The 22378-nt window shown below is 37.4% G+C and overlaps 1 protein-coding gene across 1 annotated transcript; it reads right to left on the reverse strand.

The window, feature by feature from the left end:
• Nucleotides 1-19351: 19351 nt before the first annotated feature.
• On the reverse strand, nucleotides 19352-21818 carry LOC145793245 (uncharacterized). Its single transcript, XM_082876018.1, has 4 exons — nucleotides 21163-21818; nucleotides 19901-20641; nucleotides 19669-19810; nucleotides 19352-19432 (listed from the first exon to the last, which is right to left on the reverse strand). Exons 1-4 carry the CDS (start codon nucleotides 21816-21818, stop codon nucleotides 19352-19354), a joined length of 1620 nt encoding a protein of 539 aa, XP_082732144.1.
• Nucleotides 21819-22378: the final 560 nt, after the last annotated feature.

Here is a 22378-nt window from a genome sequence, read left to right on the forward strand (position 1 = left end):
CAAATCGAAATTTCAATATCAAAATTAAAAAAAGAACAACTAGTCTACAAAGTTATATAATTCTATTTTTTTTTTCTTTTTTGATTATCTAAAACAGGATGCAAAAGAGAGCAAAACTATGACTCATGTAAAGGGTGTTACAAATAAATTACTTGATATTTTCAAAATTGAAAGAAGAATAATAAAGGCTGCAATAAATTCTAGCAGCTGAAGGAAAAAAAAAAATTACTTCACCGTACTGGTGCCGTACCCATACCGTACCCACGACGTGTCCAAATGTATTTTCCGTATTCGACATGTATTCAGCATACCCAGTATGTGTACCGCCATACCAGAACATGTACCCATACCCGATAAGTACCCAATACTCGTACGACATTATTTTTAGAGTACTCGTGCTTCATACACTACAGGAATTATAGGTTTTGACGAGGTTTCTTTAATGGCGTTTTATGAAACGCAACATTTTATACTATTTTACGGAGTTTTTTAACCGCCGGTTTTGTTCAATATTAAAACGGCACCGTTTAACTATTTGAAGGCGTTGAAAAACGCCTTCGAATGTCCTCTCTCTAGGGAGATGGTAAATACAATCGTTCACTCATCTGGAGGATGCCCTAATCTTGTACTCACTCATCAGTCTATCATTCGCTCTCTCTCTCTCTCTAAACAAATGCCCTAATCTCTTCCAGCAGAAATCAACGGATTGGTTTCGATTTTGATTTCGAAGTTCTCTTATTTTGAATCCTTATGCCTTCTCTGATTTCGATTTCATCTGAATCTCTGTTTCAATTTCGATTTCGAAGCTCCACCGCCGCCACCATTTGCACCGACAAGATAGGTGAGTTCTCTCTCTCTCTCTCTCTTGCAACCCTCTCTAAACGCTTATCATTCACAGAGATTCATATTGGTCTCAGTGATTTCATCTCAAAGCGATTTCGATTTCGATTTCGATTTCGAAGATCCAAAACACCATCTGCACCATCGTCTACTAAGGTGAGCTCCATCTCTCTCAATTCATTATTATGATCTTCAATAAAGCCTTATAAAGACTTTGGATGTGAAAGAACTTGTATTGAAAAGAGAAAATAGTGATTCAAAAACACTTGAGCTACATACCAACAACAATAAAAAAGAACATACAATCTAATAAAACACTTGAGCTAGATAGAGTCATTTTCATGGTTTCAAAAGAACAGATCAATCTGTTTTAGCCAAAAAATGAAAATAAAAATAAAAATAAAAAAATACAGCAAAAATTCCTCTCCCTATTTGCCTTTGATCGTTAAATCCCTCAGCGGTTAAACACAGGACATGGTACATCAAAGGGAAACTATGACCCTCTGATGTTTGATACTTGAGTGACTTACCATTTTATATTTTGTTCTTATTCACAAAAGAGAGAGGAATTATTCATTCTCTCTGTCAAAAAGTAAATAATTTCATGCCATTTTCAATATTCCAGTCAATATTTTCTTTTGAAGAATATCATAAGATGTTGTACAAAAGATGAAAATTGAGAGGATAGACATAGTTGATGGCAATAAAATTGCATAGAGCTAATTATGGGGCAGCTAATCGGAATATATGGATTAATCATAAGATTCTCAAACATTATAGAGTTCATCAAAAAGGAATAATCTAACCTTCAACGAGGTGGAGGACCTTATCTACTCCTTACCTAAAGTGCTCCTCCACTGTGCAAGTACAAATACCCCCTTTTCTCTTGTTCAAAATTCAAGTTCTATATAGCTCCTTATGTGTCCAATGTCCAGTCCTACTTAGAGAATCTCATATTTTGGGGGAATCCTCCTGACATCTCCTTATGCCTTTCTGAAGAACCGCTTCGTATGGCCTCACAATTTCCAAAGTTGTCCAATGACCCCCTTAAGCCACTGTAACCCCTGTATTTCTTCGACCACTCTCCTTTAAAGTCATCCCTGTTTAAATTAAATCTTGGCAACCATTTTCAAGTTTGAATAATTCAGGATTCCAAACTCCTGACCCTCCTGTATGGACTAGGAAAGGCATGTCCTCCCACTCTACAAGATGATATTCGTGCTTGCTTCCCATTTTTTTTTTTTTTGCCTAATGAAATTCAAAGACTCTTTTCTATAAATACTAAATTAGTGAAGGTAAACAGGAAGACTTGAACAAGTTTTGATATTTCATGTCTGATGCTATCATTAAATGATGGCTTTATTGTCCACATCCTTGACTGACAATTTTTTTTTAAGGCTTGATGAGGTATGGATTTTGCAACTTAGTTCATGAGACTTAACTTTTCTTCATCTTATCATAGTTGTTTGCTGGTGAAGAAGAGGACTCTAATCTATCCGACAACTTTATAGTGAAGACGTGCCAAAAATTTATCCCTGTGACATGTAAAATTCTCTCTCCACATTTTTCTTTTCTATATGCACATTCCAAGTTACGAAGTGGTTCAATATACATTGTCATGATTAGTTAATCAATTGGAATTTCTAAATTTTAATGATTACGCGAAGAGTTTTCCAGCTGTGTTACAAGATGCCCCAAAAAAACTTTAAAAGCTGATCTCAAGAAGTAGTTGTATTGTATGTGGATTGTGGGCTTGCTGCATAATTGAGAAGGCTGTAGATGTAATAAACTCAATTTGGAGCTCTATGACTAATATTGTTTGCTAATAGAGTTTGGAGCCATCTTGTGTTCTTTTTGGTTCAGAATATCAGGGTTTTTTTTTTTTTCCTCTTTCGTTTTTTTTGTAAAAAAAGTATTTTTGTGGGATTTCTATAAGATCATTAATACGTTTTTTAAACTTTTTTAAGAAAACACCGTGCTGGGTCACGAACAAGGAGCCTTGCTTTCATAGTGCCTCTGCTACCACTTGGCTACAAGGCCTGTGATTAGATTTCAAACCATTTGAGAAAAGTTAGTTATTATTGTGTTAATCCTATGTTTGTGTCTCTAAGCCATCTTTAGGGTCTTTTCACTCCAAATATCATTCGACTGGTGGTTAATGGTTTAATTTACCTATTCATTTTTTAGTAGGCATTGTCTATTTTGTAGCTCAAGATCCTCATCTGCTATCGTTCTTTCTTGATATTGTAGCTAACTATGGCGGAAATTGATTCATAACCATTCAGGATGGTGTGTGGAAAGTAAGTCCTTGATGGGTTTATCTTAGCGCAATATTTTTCCCACTTTACTGCATCATCTATTCAGCATACTTAATAAGAGATAATTTTTAATTGCATGGAAGGACTTCAAAATTCTCTCTGGATCAGCAGATGACTTCTTTTATTGCACAGAAATTTAAAGGCCATTGATTGTGTTAAATTATAGTTTAAATTGACTTTTAATGGGCATCAAACATTTTTTCATCATTATTTTTTTATTGTCAATTAAAGGTCTAGATTTGTTCATCATAGACCTGTTCAACATTGGCCCAGATTTTTGGTTGAATTCAAATTTGAATTTGTATGTGATGGAAAATCTCAGTTTGATAAGGTTATACACATTCTAAAAGAAAAAATATGTTAAAGACCCTTCAAAAGTCTTGCCTAATTTGATGAGTGGGAGTTAAATCAAATGGCCTCTAAATTTGTTTATGCTATGAGAGCATTATTTATTTAATTTTACATGATTCTCATGTGTCTGTATTGTCTTTGGGTATGCCCTTTTCTTTGTATATATTTAGTGCTTCTTGGTATGTGATAAAATCTTCTGGTTAGTGCTTCTTCAAGTTTTAAGTACTGTTTATAAGTATTGGGTACAAATTCTTCAATTTGTGTTTATTTTGGTGAATCGGATTGCAGTTTATGTTTTGATGCAGGCATGTAGACCAGCGAAGAGTACAACTTTAATGCTAAGACATGATTGTTGGAAATATGTTAGTTTGTGGTTAATGTTAAGACATGATTTTTGGATATATGTTAGTTTGTGGTTAATGTTAAAACATGATTTTTGGATTTTGGATATGTTAATTTTGTGGGTAATGGTGTTTGGATATTAATTGAATGAGAAAGTGAATTAATGCTTTATTACAGCTATTTGAATGGGAGTTATTATTTATATTAGTGCTATTACAGGTATTTTTTTAGTTCAATCAAATAAAATTAGCACAATTTAAAAAAAAAAAAAGGGATATGACGGCGTTTCTACAAACGCCCCTTAAACCCTACTTACTAACGGTCATATTTTTAAAAAAAGATATGACGGCATTTTTCCAAACCGTCGCTAAATATCGTCAGTGACGTCAGCGTGTGTTCAGTAGGACATTTGGCGGCGTTATACTAATATCACGACGTTTTTAAAATGCCATAAAGCTATAGCGACGGTCGCGTCCTCGGCGTTTGGTGCTAAGCATCGCAGAAGGAATTGGCGGCGTTTTTGGCACTTATAGCGGCGTTTTTTAAACGCCACTGAAAGTCGGTTTTCCAGCAGTGAGTTGAATAGGCTCTTCCATTCTCCTTCAAATCAAAGAAAGCAATGCATCAAACTATCAAAAAGAAAATAGATGAATCAAGATGTTTTTCCCACTTCCATTTATATATGAAATCGAATGACTGTTAGACTCACTATGGCAAGTGATTAATTTAGTCAATTGTTTTTAAAAAAAATTGTAAAAAAAGTAAAAAGTCAAAAATTTTCAATTTTATACCAAAAAGTCAAAGATGATTTTCTATTCACACTATTTTTTGTACATTTTTTTATAAAAAATAAATAAGTAATTCACTTTCTAGAAAATTCAGTTTTTGTTTTCCATGTTTTTTTTCTAGTTAATTTTTTAAATATTTTATGAATTTTTATTATTATTTAGATACGCTTAATGTAGATAAACTTAGAAAATAGCATAAACAGGTCAAGCACCTCAAGATGTGGGGTCATTTTTGTGCCCACTGTACCACTTGAGTCCTTTAAAGCTTTTGGTAAATGTATTTGAACTCTTTATTTTATTTTGGGAATCTTTGGTGTTGTTGTACCTTAGTTTTGGAGGTGTACAAATTGATTTAAACTTGTTGGGATTTCTCATTCGCCCTCGTTCACGTTGAAAAGTTGTGTAGAAACTTTAAAATCATGTTCTGGGGTCGACACCGGTCTTGGTGGTGTCGACACCTTCTCTTTTGGTTGGCCGCAAGGGTCGACACCAAACTGTGGAAGGGTTGACCCTTGTTCTGAAATTGCCCACTACATTTTGGTGTCGACACCAGCCTAGGGAAGGGTCGACACCTGCAGTGCAGTCACACTTAGTGTTCTAGATTTCTTCTTAGGTGTCGACACCGGTATTGCAGAGGGTCAACACCTGCGACTTTTTCCTAGATTTTCCTACCGATTTGGGCCTACTTTTTGGGGATATTTTTACTAGATATTTTGAGTTGACTTTGGGGTTTATATCTATTTTTGACCTAGTACTATATAAAGGCCCTCACTTGACCTTTTCTTTCACTTTTTCTTCTCTTTCCTCCCTCTAAACCGTGAAACACCTTCTCTCTCTCTCAAAAGACACTTTTCACTCAAAGATCCTTAGATCTACTTGCTTGAAGACCTCTACTCACCTTGCTCCTTTGAGATAAAGTGTAGAGCTTGTCGAGCGCTTCATTTTGATCGGAACAAAGCTTGGTTTCTCCTCCGTCGACTTTTGAGTTTTTCTTCCTTCTTCCTCTTCTAAGCTTGAGGTAGGGATAATCTACTCATTCTTATGAGTTTTAACATAAGTTTTAGTCATTTTGTATAAACGGTGAAATATGGGAATTTTGGAAAGTTAGGGTTTGGTTTGAAACTATAAAAGAGGGGTTTTATATATATATGGGACTTCTTGTGTCTATGAGACCTTGATAATGTATTAATTGTATATAATGGGTGAATTTGGCCTTGAGAGCAATATTTGAGGATAAGGGAAAAATTTCCCTAAGTGGGAATTAAATAAATTATTTAATGGAAATATGAAATTGGTTTGGAAATAATGAAATTGGGAAAGATTTAGATTTAATGGTGTAGTTGGATTGGTAAATCACTCACCAATGGGAAATGTGATAATTTATCTATTTGATTAATTTATTTATCCATTTAGAAAAAATCGTTTTGGGCTATCGGTGGAGGATAGCTATGATTGTTGTAGAATTGCATGACGATTAGGTGAATCAAAACTAATCTACTGAGTTATGTCATTGAATATTACGGTTGGATTAACACATTGAATATGTGCTTAAATTGATCATTATATATGACAAAGTATTTAAATAAATTACGTATGTATATTTGTATGGGAGGAGATAGGGGATGTACTCCATTGTGTGGGAGGAGATAGGGGATGTACTTTACTGTTTGGGAGGAGATAGGGGATGGACTCCATTGATAATTAAGTTGGCCAGAGTGTCCAGGGTGAAAGTCCCGAAAACTTATATACATCTGAATGATGTTAATGAATTGAAGTGTTGTCTTTATGAGTTGTAGTCTCATTTAAAATTGTTGATGATGGAAGTGTTGATAATATGAGTTGTAGTCTCATTTTGAATTGTTTGGATGAATAATGCACCATGTTGACGAATTGATTTAGATAAAGGAATGTGAATGGATATATGGAAACCAATGTTGATTGATTATGGGAAAGGGTTGAGATAGTTTTGAATTGTAGAGTATTTATCAAATGCTAATGTTTTAGTTAATTCTCATATTATGTTTAGCATATCTTTACTAGACTTTGGCTCACCCTATATGGGATACCATTTTTCAGGTACAGGTGACATGCCACCTCCAAGAAGTTAGCTTGGGAGGTTGTGGGGTTCAAGTCTTCGTTTTGGTTGTTTTATTTTATGTTATATGTTTTATATCTAAGCCAAGGGCTTTAAATTGTAAAGGGCTTCTGACCCTCTCTTGTTGAAACCAAGTGTTGACTTGGAAAGTTGTAAGCCCGTAGGGCATTTACTTTTGTTGTCAACATGTAGTCCCTTTTGTAGAAAACACTCTGATGAATGAATATATCTTATTTTCCTATGTCTATGGATATTATGAATGAATGATTTATGGTTTTATTTTGAGGGCGTTACAACTTGGTATCAGAGCGTACCGGGTTTGAATACTTTGGGTACGTGGGAAGTGGTTAGTACCACAATGGGTTTGTCTCGCTTGTTAGAGACTTAAATGTAATGTTGTGTGTTTATGTGATAACATGTTTCCGTGACTATTTGGGTATGGGATTTAGTTTCTAGGATGTTGATTGGATCCTTGGGTTTCTGGGAGTCTTGTTGGAAAGGCACTTGATCACTGTCGTTTCTCACTGGAACCCTAGCAATGCCACAGGACGGTCATTATCTGGAAATGAAATTCGTAAGTGCTTATGTGATTATATGCTTACGCGGAGTGAATTACAGTTGTCCATCGTATTAGGATGCGAGTGAAATAGCTTCGGCACATTTGTGAATGTGCCAATCCTTTTGTTACCATTATTAGGATGTCAAGACGTGGACGTGGTGGTAGGCGTGGTAGGCCTAGGAGGCAGGAGATGCCTATACCGGAAGAAATTTTGGTGTAGAAGGAGGGTGTTGGTCAAACCAATGTGGCTGAGCCAGTGGGCCAGCAGACCATGGGTGCCTTAGCCCGCGAGATGGCAGGAGCATTGAGGGAATCCATGGACATTCTTAGGGCTGAGAATCAAGTCCAGGCCCATGTTGCTGAGGTAGGGCCGTCTTTTCTGAAGAGGGAGTTTTTCTGGTCGAATCCGGATGAGTTTTTGGGTGATCCAAAAGAGCCACTGAAGGCTGATGAGTGGCTAGAGCAGATAATGAAGACGTTTGAGATGCTAGGCATCGAAGACGGAGGCTTGAGGGTGACCTTAGCATCCTTCTAGTTGAAGGGAGACGCGGGTCAGTGGTGGAGGTTTGTACGAGGGCGTATTGGAGGGACTTGGGAGGCTTTCGTTGTTGCCTTTCAGGAGAAGTTTCTACCTCCCACTGTTAGGGAGAAGTTAAGGGATCAGTTTTGTCAGCTCATGCAGCTGAATACACCAGTGGCCGAGTTTGAGGCTGCATTTACCAGTTTGTTGAGGTTTGCCCCAGAATTGGTGGCAACTGAAGGGCGTAGGTGCTTGGAGTTTGAGAAGAAGTTTCGAGTGGCCGGGTCCATGATTAGGGAGTATGGGTGCCTTGTGCAAGCTGCAGCCCATCTTGAGACCATTATGCAGGCAAAGGAGGAAAGGATGAGGGGCTTCAGAAGGAGTCAGGAAGGTCAGGGAGACGGCAAGAGGCAGAGGGGTTCTAACCCTCAGCAGTCCCAAGGAGCATATTCTAGATCTACCTTTCCAGTACCGAGTTCAGATTCTGGGAGAGGCGGACAGGGAGACATTATCTGTTACAAATGTGGTCAGCTGGGCCACAAGTCTCCAGCTTGCCCTCATAGGGGAGGAGGGCAGAGAGCAGCTTCTTCTTCGGCTCGTTCTCAGAGCCAGAGTCAGGGCAGAGGTCAGTTGCTCACTCGTTATCAGTGTGGGCAGGCGGGACACCTGAAGAGGTTTTGCCCATAGTTGAGTGGCACATCTGGTGCATTTGGTTCGAGGCAGACGTAGAATCATTAGCCAGCTCAGTCAGTTCAAGCCTTGAGGGCCAATCAGGGAGCCTCTTCGGCTCAGTCTGTGCAGCAGTCTTAGGCTCCGAGAGCTGAGCAGGTAGATCAAAGACTTGCAGGGCGCGTGTATGCTATTATAGCGCCAGAGCTTGTACCAGCTCCATCTATTGTGAGAGGTACCTTTCTGTTTTGCAACTCGGTGGCTAATGTGTTGATTGATACGGGTGCATCCCATTCCTTTATATTTGCTGCATTTGCATCTGTTTTGGGGTTGGAGTTGGCAAAGTTAGCTTCTCCTATTTGTGTAGTATCTCCTATTGGGGGTGAGTTGATTTGAAACAAGGGTGTAGAGGTTGTGATATAGAGGTCACTGATCGTCGACTTCCATTTTCTTTTGTATTGATGGATATGTTTGGGTTTGATGTGATTTTGGGTATGGACTGATTATCGTCATACCGGGCTGTTATTGATTGCTACCGTTAGAGGGTTACTGTATGTACCTTGAGCGGGGATTGTTTTCATTTCTTCGGAGATCGAGTTGGTAGAGTCTTGCCACCAGTGTATGATCCGCGAGGGCGAAGTGAGCTTAGTTGCCTTCTAGCTAGCTATATGAGTAGTGAGTGTGACGAGACTCGGATCGAGTTGCCGAGAGTGATTTGTGAGTACTCGGATGTCTTTCTCGAGGATCTCGTTAGTCTACCACCCCATCGAGAGATCGAGTTCTCTATTGACTTAGTTCCTGGCACGGCACCGATATCCATGGCACCGTATTGTTTTGCCCCAGCTGAGTTGAGTTAGTTGAAGATTCAACTCCAAGAGTTACTAGATAAGGGTTTTATTCGCCCTAGTACGTCACCTTGGGGAGCACCGACCCTCTTTGCTAAGAAGAAAGATGGGGTCTTGAGACTTTGTATTGATTATCGAAAACTGAACCGGGCTACGGTTAAGAATAAATACCCTATGCCTCGTATAGATGATCTGTTTGATCAATTGAAGGAGTCCCGTTGTTTTTCTTAGATAGATTTGAGATCGGGTTACCATCAGTTGAGGGTCAGTGAGGAGGATATCCCGAAGACGGCATTCCATACGCGGTATGGCCATTATGAGTTTCGGGTGATGCCTTTTGGGCTCACCAATGCACAGGCTGTGTTTATGGACTTGATGAACCAGATCTTCTGAGAGTTCTTAGATCGGTTCGTAGTCGTTTTTGTGGACGACATTCTGATTTATTCACCTTCTGAGGAGGAGCACGAGGAACACTTGCGAGTGGTGCTTGAGTTGCTTAGAGCCCATAAGCTGTATGCTAAGTTTGGGAAGTGTGAGTTCTGGCTAAGAGAGGTTAAGTTCTTAGGCCATGTGGTATCCGAGGAAGGGGTTCATCCATGATAGAGGCAGTGCAAGATTGAGCACAGCCTAAGAATGCCTTTGAGATTCGTAGTTTTCTAGGATTGGTCGGGTATTATCGTCGGTTTGTGAAGGATTTCTCTAGACTAGCTTCGCCTTTGACTAGATTGACGCGAAAAGGGGTCAAATTTGTGTGGAGTGAGACTGATGAAAAGTCGTTCCAAGAGTTTAAGGTTAGACTTACCACCGCTCCAGTCTTGATTATTCCGGAGAGGGGTTTGGGCTATTCAATGTATTGTGATGCCTCACGAGAGGGTTTGGGTTGTGTACTAATGCAAGAGGGGAAAATAGTAGCCTATGGCTCGCAGCAGTTGAAAACACACGAGAGGAACTGCCCTACTCATGATTTAGAACTAGCAACTGTGATATTTGCCTTAAAGATTTGGAGGCACTATCTGTATGGTGAGAGGTTTGAGGTATTTTCTGATCATAAGAGTCTGAAGTATTTGGTTACACAGAAGCACTTCAATTTGAGGTAGAGAATGTGGATGGAGTTCATAGAAGATTATGACTTTGAGTTGCATTACCATCCGGAAAATGCCAATGTTGTGGCCAATGCCCTAAGTAGGAAGTCCATTAGTGATGTAGCTTGCATTGCTATCCCGGAATGGGAGATGTTCGGTGCTCTTGGCGAGTTTGACTTGCTTCTTGGTGAGTCTGTTGAGTCTACGGCCTTGTTTTCTGTAGTTGCCCAACCTACGCTTGTGAATTGAGTGTTAGAGGCGCAGAGGGGTGACTTTGGGGTCGAATCCCTCTGGGAGAAGATCTTTAGTGGGAAGGTGGAAAAAGGTTTGACTGTGTATCCTGACCTGAGTGTGAGGTACCGAGACCGTTTGTTTGTGCCGGAGTCTTGCCGAGAGGAAGTACTCCAAGAGTTTCACCATTCACGCCTTGCGGTGCATCTGGGAGGCACTAAGATGTATTGTGATCTGAGTCGCCAGTTTTGGTGGAGGGGTATGAAGAAGGATGTGACAGTGTTTTTGTCAAGATGCCTTACTTGTCAGCAAGTGAAGGCCGAGCATCAGAGGCCAGCGGCTTTGTTACAACCCTTGCCTATAGCCGAGTGGAAATGGGAGCACGTCATGATGGATTTTGTCGTGGGTCTTCCGAGGACTCAACATGGTAGTGATGCCATTTGGCTGGTAGTTGATCGGTTGACTATGTCGACGCACTTTATTCCTATGCACGTGAGAAATACGATAGATCATCTTGTTGCCTTGTATATTCGGGACAGTGAGGTTGCACGAGGTCCCAATGTCGATCGTCTCAGATAGAGATCCGCGTTTTACTGCCCGGCTGTGGCAGTTTTGCAGAGTGCCTTAGGCACTAGGTTAACTTTTAGCACGACTTACCATCCTCAGACTGACGGGCAGTTCGAGCGTACTATTCAGATCCTTGAGGATATGCTTCGAGGCTGTGTCCTTGACTTTAAGGGGTTGTGGGAGAGACACCTACCCCTAGTGGAGTTTGCCTACAATAACAGTTTCCAATCGAGTATTGGTATGGCACCGTTTGAGGCCTTGTATGGCCGACCATGTAGATCTCTAGTGTATTAGGTTGAGGTGGGTGATGCACCTCTGTTGGGTCCAGAGTTGGTGTGAGAAACGACAGAGAAAGTAGCACTTATCCGTAGGAGACTAGTCACAGCCCAGAGTCGCCAAAAGAGTTATGCCGATCGTAGAAGGTGGCCTTTAGCATTTGAGGTGGGTGATCATGTCTTTTTGAAAATATCACCTATGTGGGGTTTGATGAGGTTTGGGAAGAGTGAGAAGTTGTCTTCTCGATTTATTGGCCCTTTTGAGATCCCTGAGCGGATTGGGGAGGTTGTATATCGTTTGGCATTGCCTCCGCAGTTGTCCAGAGTGCATGACGTATTTCATGTTAGTTTGCTTCGAAATATAAGCCGGATCCGTCACATGTATTAGATTGGACCGACTTAGAGGTAGATGTGAATGCCTCGTATGAGGTGAGGCCGGTGCGGGTCTTGGATAGACGAGACCAAGTCTTGCGAGGCAAGACGATTCCCTTGGTCAAGGTATTATGGAAACAACACGGGGTTAAGGAAGTAACTTGGGAACGTGAGTTGGAAGTCCGACAGAAATATCTGGATCTGTTTGTTGATGTTTGAGTATATGTTGGAAATTTTGTTTTATTGATAACCTCTAAGAACATTGTATATGTTTTGGGTTATGAAAGCATTGTGTTTGTTGAATATGTTATGGAAATGAGAGTTTAAGTTTAACATTGTATATGTTGAATGTGTTATAGAAATGCAAATATGTTATTAACATTGAATACATTACGGAATATGTGTGTTGAAGTTAGTTGAATTTCAGAAGAATGTATGTAGATAATATATAATGAGCTATGTTTGTAAAGTGTTCTCTTGAGAAGAGATGGAATGACCGGTAGATGGGTCATGGTGATGAAATTAATTGATTATTATTGTTGGGATTGGTTTAATCATGATTTTAAATACTTGCTTTAAAATTTTGGGGACGAAATTTCCTAAGGTGGGTAGGTTGTAGCACATGAGTCCTTTAAAGCTTTTGGTAAATGTATTTAAACCCTTTATTTTATTTTGGGAATCTTTGGTGTTGTTGTACCTTAGTTTTGGAGGTGTACAAATTGATTTAAACTTGTTGGGATTGCTCGTTCGCCCTCGTTCGCGTTGAAAAGTTGTTTAGAAACTTGAAAATCATGTTCTGGGGTCGACACCGGTCTTGGTGGTGTCGACACCTTCTCTTTTGGTTGGCCGCAAGGGTCGACACCAAACTGTGGAAGGGTCGACCCTTGTTCTGAAATTACCCACCACATTTTGGTGTTGACACCATCCTGGAGAAGGGTCGACACCTGCAATGCAGTCACACTTAGCGTTCCAGATTTCTTTTAAGGTGTCGATACCTGTATTGCAGAGGGTCGACACCTGTGACTTTTTCCCAAATTTTCCTACCGGTTTGGGCCTACTTTTTGGGGATATTTTTACTAGATATTTTGAGTTGACTTTGGGGCTTATATCTATTTTTGACCTAGTACTATATAAAGGCCGTCACTTGACCTTTTCTTTCACTTTTTCTTCCCTTTCCTCCCTCTAAACCGTGAAACACCTTCTCTCTCTCTCAAAAGGCACTTTTCACTCAAAGATCCTTAGATCTACTTGCTTGAAGACCTTTACTCACCTTGCTCCTTTGAGATAAAGTGTAGAGCTTGTCGAGGGCTTCATTTTGATCGGAGCAAAGCTTGGTTTCTCCTCCGTCGACTTTTGAGTTTTTCTTCCTTCTTTCTCCTCTAAGCTTGAGGTAGGGATAATCTACTTCTTATGAGTTTTAACATAAGTTTTAGTCATTTTGTATAAACGGTGAAATATGGGAATTTTGGAAAGTTAGGGTTTGGTTTGAAACTATAAAAGATGGGTTTTATATATATATGGGACTCCTTGTGTCTACGAGACCTTGATAATGTATTAATTGTATATAATGGGTGAATTTGGCCTTGAGAGCAATATTTGAGGATAAGGTAAAAATTACCCTAAGTGGGAATTAAATAAATTATTTAATGGAAATATGAAATTGGTTTGGAAATAATGAAATTGGGAGAGATTTAGATTTAATGGTGTAAATGGATTGGTAAATCACTCACCAATGGGAAATGTGATAATTTATCTGTTTGATGAATTTATTTATCTGTTTAGAAATAACCGTTTTGGGCTATCGGTGGAGGATAGCTATGATTGTTGTAGAATTGCATGACGATTACGTGAATCAAAACTAATCTACTGAGTTATGTCGTTGAATATTACGGTTGGATTAACACATTGAATATGTGCTTAAATTGATCATTATATATGATAAAGTGTTTAAATACATTGCATATGTATATTTGTATGGGAGGAGATAGGAGATGTACTCCATAGTGTGGGAGAAGATAGGGGATGTACTCTACTGTTTGGGAGGAGATAGGGGATGGACTCCATTGATAATTAAGTTGGCCAGAGTGTCTGGGGTGAAAGTCCTGAAACCTTATATACATCTGAATGATGTTGATGAACTGAAGTGTTGTCTTTATGAGTTGTAGTCTCATTTGAAATTGTTGATGATGGAACTGTTGATAATATGAGTTGTAGTCTCATTTTGAATTGTTTGGATGAATAATGTACCATGTTGACGAATTGATTTAGACAAAGGAATGCAAATGGATATATGGAAACCAATGTTGATTGATTATGGGAAAGGGTTGAGATAGTTTTGAATTGTAGAATATTTATCAAATGCTAATGTTTTAGTTAATTCTCATATTATGTTTAGCATATCTCTACTGGGCTTTGGCTCACCCTATATGGGATACCATTTTTCAGGTACAGGTGCCATGTCACCTCTAAGGAGTTAGCTTGGGAGGTTATGGGGCTGAAGTCTCCGTTTTGGTTGTTTTCTTTTATGTTATATGTTTTATATCTAAGCCAAGGTCTTTAAATTGTAAAGGGCTTCTGACCCTCTTTTGTTGAAACCAAGTGTTGACTTGGAAAGTTGTAAGCCCGTAGGACATTTACTTTTGTTGTCAACATGTAGTCCCTTTTGTAGAAAACACTCTGATGAATGAATGTATCTTATTTTCCTATGCCTATGGATATTATGAATGTATGATTTATGGTTTTATTTTGAGGGCGTTACACCCACTGCACATTAGTAACTGCTATGCATCGTAGTTTTTTTGGGGATGTGGGATCATTTGGGAATTGATTTTTTTAATAGTTTTTTGAATTTTTTTAAGAGGAAAAAAATTAATGTTTTTAAAATTGACAATCATTAGTTTTATTGAAAATAATGAATCACTTGGTTGTTTGACCTTTTTTTAGTAATGTTTCACTTTTTTATTTTTTTTATTTTTTAACCAAAAAATAAAATTGCCAATGAGACCTTTTTATTTTCTTTATTTTCATTAAATAAAAAATTACTATAATAAAGTCCAGCACCTCAGGATGTGGAGTCACGGTTGTACCCACTACACATCAATAACTGTTGTACGTCATATGGGGTCCATTTTGTGTCTCATTTTAATAATTCATACTACTCATTTTTTAAAATAACATCGAGTAGAATATATCTGTTAAAAATTAAATTGATCGAACATTAATAGAACCGTCATCAGATCACATTGTAGATAAGAAAATAAATTGTAAATAAGATTGTAAGTATAAAACTAAAAACATTGATGAAGGTGCTATTAATGTCCAATCAACTTAATTTTTATTGATATGTTTTACACGAAAAAATAAAAATAAAAATTAACCATTCCAATTATAAAAAAAAAAATGACCCAAAACAAGCCTCACTGGACACACAATAGTCGTTGACTCCATATCCAGCACCTCAATGTTTTACTATTTTTGATATAACTAAAAATGGTAATTTCCAAACATATTAACTTTTTTTTTACCTTATAATTTTTTTTAAAAAAAAAAACTAATCAATTTATAATGAACCCTATGTTGTTCGAATTTACATACTATATTTTTAAATTAAAAAAAAAAACTAAAATAACCAATAAGATAACATATACACATAAATTAATCATTTTATAGTAGGGAGAAAGTAGAGCCACATTCTTGTTTGTGTAAATTTTTTTGGAGTAAATTACACTATTATATACCATGGACAGATTCTACAAATTCTAAGGCTTATTTTGTTAATACAATATTTTAGCCAAAAAATTTAAAAAACAACTAAAAGAGTCAGAATGCAAAAAGTTATTGCCAAAAGTCAAATATTCATTTCCCTTACTTTTTACATTTTTTTTATTTTTTATTTTAAAAAAAATTAAAAAGTTATTCCAAACATATTAATTTTTTTAGCTCATGTTTTAGTTAAAAAGACACTAAAAAGACCACTTCTCAAAATAGGCCCAAGTACAACCAACTTTTTACAATTGTATTTGCCAAGGTTTTATTTTTTGGAATTGTTGTATATAATAACCTCATTGTCAATAATGTCAAATACATCATTTCATATATATATATATATATATAACAAAGATATCATTCATTCATTTGATCTAACGCAACTGACTTTTATATATTTCATCGCTATGGCCATTTTCAATCATTCATCAAATTCAAGTTTAATGAAAAATATAGTTTAAATGATGCTCCAACCATTTCATGAAATCCATATCAAATCAAGGGAGATTCATTTTTACATTAAGAACATCTCCAACGGTTCACCAAATATTTCATCAAATCTGAGTAAAAATGTGACTAATTTCTCTATTTGATATCACATGCTCCAACGGTGATTTCATCAAACCACAGGACGTCCAGGGGTTCACCAAGAGCATAATTAATTTTTTTTTTGTTGCCTTCATTTCTGTTTCCTCAATGTATGAAGAATGAAGTTGCGAACAATATCATACTCTTCTTTCAATAAAGAAAGCTATACCAGAAGGTATAAAGTCACGGATAAAGACCTGATCATAATTTAGAAGATTGGGACTGGTTGGGTCCTTCATAGTTATTGTTCCAATGGGACTACCATAGTAATAAACCATAGATTCCCGGAGCAATTCCCATGCCTCATGCTCAATAGAGTCGACACAAACCTTGTTGGGTCCTTCCCAGTTATTGTTTTTTTCTTGATTTTGAAATGTCATTCAGAACACTCACAGTGTTGTGAGACTTAAGAGGAGAGAGAAGAAAATGATGATGGCTTGCATTTTGGTTTTAATTATATGAGCTCCACTACTCCTCCTTCCCTTCCTTCTCTCTCCTCACTCTCTGTCTCTCTCTAGAACTACAGGGAAGATGAAGGAATACAGTGTTCTTTGATGGATACTCTTCAATCACACAAAGAGAGAGAGAGAGAGGTACTTGATAATGAAGGTTGCTGAAGAATGTCCAAAGTAGAGCATCAGTGAAAGAGATAGTGAGAGTGTTCATTACATGTGCGAATGAGTGAGAGAAGAGAGAGACATTGATGGAAGCACTTTGAAAGTCAATGGTGAGTTTATGAAAGCACTTAAGCCTTTTATAATAACTTCCATGGATCAATTCCACATGCATTTGGGAATTTGTCTGAGCTTGAGTTCCTTTATTTGTCTTTATTGTCTCTATTTATTTCTATATTTTTCTCTTTTTTTTTGGCGATAAAAAAAATAGATTTCCAATTCAAAGATGAAAAGATAAAAGTGATAATAATAAATAATGCACAACTTGCTCATGGAATTGAAGGTTTAGAGTGGATCAGAGATGAGAAATGAGAAAGAGAACATGATGGAAATAGATTCAGGGGGAAATGGAAATGGAGTCAAAAAAGATGATGAAGGGGTCAACTGGGTGGTCCACCTAGGGGTCGACCTGTGGGTCAACCTGTCAATGTAAATTTTCATAAATTCTTGCTTTAGAGCGGTCATCTGGGGGGACATCCGGCCAGTCATTCGATGGGTCCAACTCAATGGCTACGCGCAGTAAATTGTTGAAAGGGGCAAGCCATCCTCAGTTTGGTGAAACGTTTGATGTTTTCTCAATTTGATACTATTTTAGTGCAACTGTTGGAGCACAAAAAGCACCTCTTTTTCATTAAATTTGAATTTGATGATAGATTTGGTGAACGGTTGGAGATGGTCTAAATTGAAAACTCATCAAATCTTTCACCAAATTTGAATTTGATAAAAATTTAAAAAGATGAAGCATTGGAGATTATTTGTTTTCATCAAAATTTGATGAAAAGAGTTTTTTGGGATAAGAAGGGAATTTTTTAAAACAGTTTGATGAAATTATTGGAATAGTTCACATCAAATAAAACTTTTTACTCAAATTTATAATCAAATTAATTGAAAAATTGGGCACTTACCAATCAGTCCTATTAACTATACTTATTTACCTATAGGTCATGACTGATAAATTTATCACTGTGAATTTATTCATAAAAACAAGAGAGACTGATTAATTTATCCCTTGATAAACTTATCACTTGATAATTTTATCAATAGGACTTAATGGGTAATAAGTCCCCAAAGTAGGATCCATTGGTAATTTACCTATGAATAATTTGGTGAAAGGTTGGAGATGCTCTAAAAAAGAAAAAAAAAATTTAAAAAAAAAGTATATTTTTTTTAGAAAGGGTCCTTATGTCTTGTTAATGGGTTCCCATTCTATCTAACTAAATATTTATAGTATATATATATATATATAGATTATCCAAGGCTTGATGGGGGTCAGGACCCCATCAGCCTTAAGGTGGAGTCACCCTGAAAAATGAAAAGAAAATGCAAAAAAGATTTAAAAAAGAAAAGAAAAAAGAAACTTCCATTTCATATACCTTTCTCATCTTTTTTCATTTCTCTTCACTAATCTCTTCTCAAATTTTTAATCCAAACATAATCTTAAAAAAAAGTTTTAATGTCCAATGTTGCTTAAAAAATGAGGACATTTTGTCGAATCTTCGATTAGTCAAAAGAAAAGAAAATGAGAGAGAAGTTACCAGAAACTAAACAAAATAATAGAAACCCTTTTTCTAATTAGCACTTGTAGGAGCCTTTACTTATTTCCAAACAAGCAAGCCTACAAAGGCATTACATACTTGGAAGAAAAAGAAAAAGAAAAGATCATGATCTCCGTATTCAAATCTTTAGAAGAATCAAACTGGACTGATACATCTATATGTATAATTAAGTCTACGAACACAAAAGTGATCAGATAATCAACTATATACAAATACATCTGGGCTTGTTCTGGTAGCCACAACTGGTGCAATGGCTGTGAACATGGTCACAATTAGGAGCACTAGCATGACTACCTTCAAGAGCATAAGGTGAAGAAGCTTTTCCATTCTCTTTCAAATCAAGAAAGCAATGTATCAAACTCTAAAAAAGAAAATGGATGGATCAAAACGATTTGCCCACTTCCATTTATATATGAAATGGAATGACTATTGGACACAGTTTGTCAAGTAGATACTTTTTTTTTTTTTTTGATCAACACACGAACTTTATTGATGGAAGAAAACCTTACAAAAAGGAAGAAAGACATCATTAAAGGAGGGGGGAGGGAGGGGGGTTAATGCAAAGGCCATCATCATGAAACCACCCAATCCCAACTAGGTTGGCACTAAGCAGCCCATACAATCATATGACAACACCAACCAAGAATCTATTGATGAGGCACCAACAGATACACAGATAACACTAAATCAGAGACTAAAACAACAGAGCTAGGTGTTGCCTAATCAGCAGGTGTGGCCCAATCAGCACAACAACAATAACAACTACTCCAACTTGCCATCCAAAACTCCAAAAGACGGCAGACCCCAGATGAAAACATGCCATATCACAGCAAAAAAAACAGACCAGATAACAGCAGACCAATCTTACCAAGTGATGGTAGACCCCAACCATCTGATATCCCTCCACTGCATTCCTAAATTTGATCCAAATTGGTAATTAATCCAATAGAGTAAATGAACCCCTTTACAGAAACTACAATCAAACAACTAAGAATCTGAGAAAACAAATAACCAAGAAAAAACAGAAGACAGAACAGAACCCAGACAGAACAAAACCCAATCAAACAGATAGAACACAACCAGGACCTATCAGATTTGAGGCATCCAGGGAAAAATAGCTTTTATCTAGCAGCACCCAGAATATAACCATCTGAAACTGTAACTGCCAATCAATACACCTCTATTCTGCAGCAACAACTAGATTGACACCAAACTATACACAAAAGCAAACCTGCTTCAAATTATATACTATGTCATGAACTGAGTACTTCAACTCTTTCAAATGAGATTTTGCCCATAAAGCCACTCTAATTTTCACCAACTTAGTCAAATCTGCAAAATCTGGCTTTGCCTCATTAAACAGACACTCATTCCTAAGTTTCCACATAGACCACAACATTGCTAAAGGAACTGCCTTCCAAATTTTCACCATCTGAACCTTATATCTTATACCTGACCACTACCGTAGGAGTTCCTTCAGTGAACCAAGAATGACCCAACATAGATCCCACCATTTCACAATATCAGACCAAACTCTCCAGATCAAATGACAATGGAGTAACACATGATTCATGGTCTCCACTTCGGATTTGCAAAACACACACAATGTACTAGCATTGTGATTCAGCACTCCTATCCTAAGCAACAGATCTGAGGATTTAATCCTACCTCTACATGCTAGCCAACACATAAATTGCACTTTGGGAGGAGCAATGGTCCTCCAAATACTTCTTGCAATTGATTTTTTAGGTCCTTTGGATGATTCCATTCTTTGCCACATTGATGCCATAGTAAAAGACCCAGAAGAGTGTACTAACCAATAACAAGAATCTTCAACCTTTGCATTTAGAGTAGGTGCATTAGACAACAAATCATTCAACTTGGACACCTCATTCTCTTCCCAAGCTAAAAGAGGCCTTCTAAGAGCTAACTTCCAGTCCCGACCCTCTCCTTTCTTATGGACAAAATATAGCAGTGAACAACCTTTCTCAGTAGACAATGAAAATAATCTGGGAAAGACTTCACTAAGGCTCTGATTATTAAACCGTTTATCAACCCAAAACTGAATCCTTTTACCATTACCCACAACTGTTTTTACATTGTTGAAAAAGAATTCACTCAAAGTAGGATTAGTCAAATTCATTGATAATGCATCTTGCCACAAAGTAGACATCAAATCTAAATTCACTGAGAACGGACTCCATCTGCCATCAATCACACCATATTTACTGCACAACACTTGTTTACACAATGCATTCTCCTCTCTACCATACCTCCACCACCACTTTATTAATAAGCAATCATTTACCTCCCTCAAATTCCTGACCCCTAACTTTCCTTGAAACTTACTCAAGCATACCTCCATGCAACTAATCAAATGTATTTTTCTCCCCATCTCAGATCCTCCCCAGAGAAAGTTAGACTGAATTTGATCAATTAAACTTGCAATACCCATTGGCATTTTAAATAGAGATAAGAAATAAACAAGCAAACTTGACAACACTGATCTTATCAAGGTCAACCTTCCTGCAAAAGACAAGCACTTTCTCTTCCATAAAGCTAGCTTCTTCTTGAACTTATCCACCACTGGTTGCCATGTAGACTTTTTCCTAGGATTTTCTCCTAAAGGCAACCCTAGATACTTCATAGGCAGCTTCTGGCTATGACAATTGAGCCTTGCAGCAAATTCTTTCACCAAATCATCCTGAACACCTATCCCGCACACCTGACTTTGTGAAAATTAATTTTCAGTCCTGACATAACCTCAAAACATCTTAATATTCTCTTGATAACAATTATTTCCTCCCAATCTGCTTCACAAAATATGATGGTATCATCTACAAATTGAAGGTGACATAATTTCAGCTCATTTTGACCAATTGAAGCTCCTTTAGTCAAGCCCACTGCTTTTACTCTTTCCAATAATAAATTAAGGCCCTTTGCAACAATATTAAAAAGGAAAGGTGAAAGGGGATCACCTTGCCTAAGTCCTTTCATTGGAGAAAATTCTGATGTGGGAGAACCATTCACTAACACTGAGACTCTAGTGGTAGAAATACAAGGTTTCATCCAACGCACCCATTTTTCTCCAAAACCAAAGCTGGTCATCATTGAATATAAGAACTCCCAATTTACTGAATCATATGCCTTTTCAAAATCCAACTTTAGAATGATACCTTGATTCTTTGATCTTTTCCACCAATCCACCACTTCATTGGCTATTAACACCCCGTCCAGGATACATCTTCCACTCAAAAAGCCTGTTTGCACTTCACTAATAAACTTTGGAAGCACCTTCCTCAACCTTCTTGATAAAACCTTGGCAACTATTTTGTACACTGAACTTACCAAACTAATAGGCCGATAATCACCCAGACCCATGGGATTGTCCTTTTTAGGAATTAAAGTGATAAAAGAACTGTTCACCCCTCAAGCCAACTTACCATTAGCATGGAATTCATTCATAAGCTGCACTAACACCCCCTTCATTATATGCCAGCATTTCTGAATGCAAGATAAGTTAAACCCATCAGGTCTCGGAGCTTTATTACCATCATAATCATTAACTGTTTCCCAAATTTCCCCCTCAGAAAACTCTGCCTCTAACAAACCAGATTCTATAGGACTAATTGAGACAAAAACACCTGACAATTTGGCTTATTCCTCCAATTATTAGAGAACAGTTGGCTGAAATATCTTACCACTGCTTGTTTAATTACATTAGGCTGATCATATATAACACCATTCTCATTTACAAAATCTAGCAGATTTTTCCTCTGCCTTCTACTAGCCATTAAATGGAAGAACCTTGTATTTTAATCCCCATTTTCTACCCATGTCAGTCTAGATTTTTGATGCCATAACCACTCCTTCTTTCTACTCAACTCCCAAACTAAGTGTAATGACTTGGATTTTAATTTACATTGGATTGATGTAAAGTG

Source organism: Camellia sinensis, chromosome 6, assembly GCF_055761805.1.
Source record: "Camellia sinensis isolate YWXY chromosome 6, ASM5576180v1, whole genome shotgun sequence".
NCBI classification, from domain to species: Eukaryota; Viridiplantae; Streptophyta; class Magnoliopsida; order Ericales; family Theaceae; genus Camellia; species Camellia sinensis.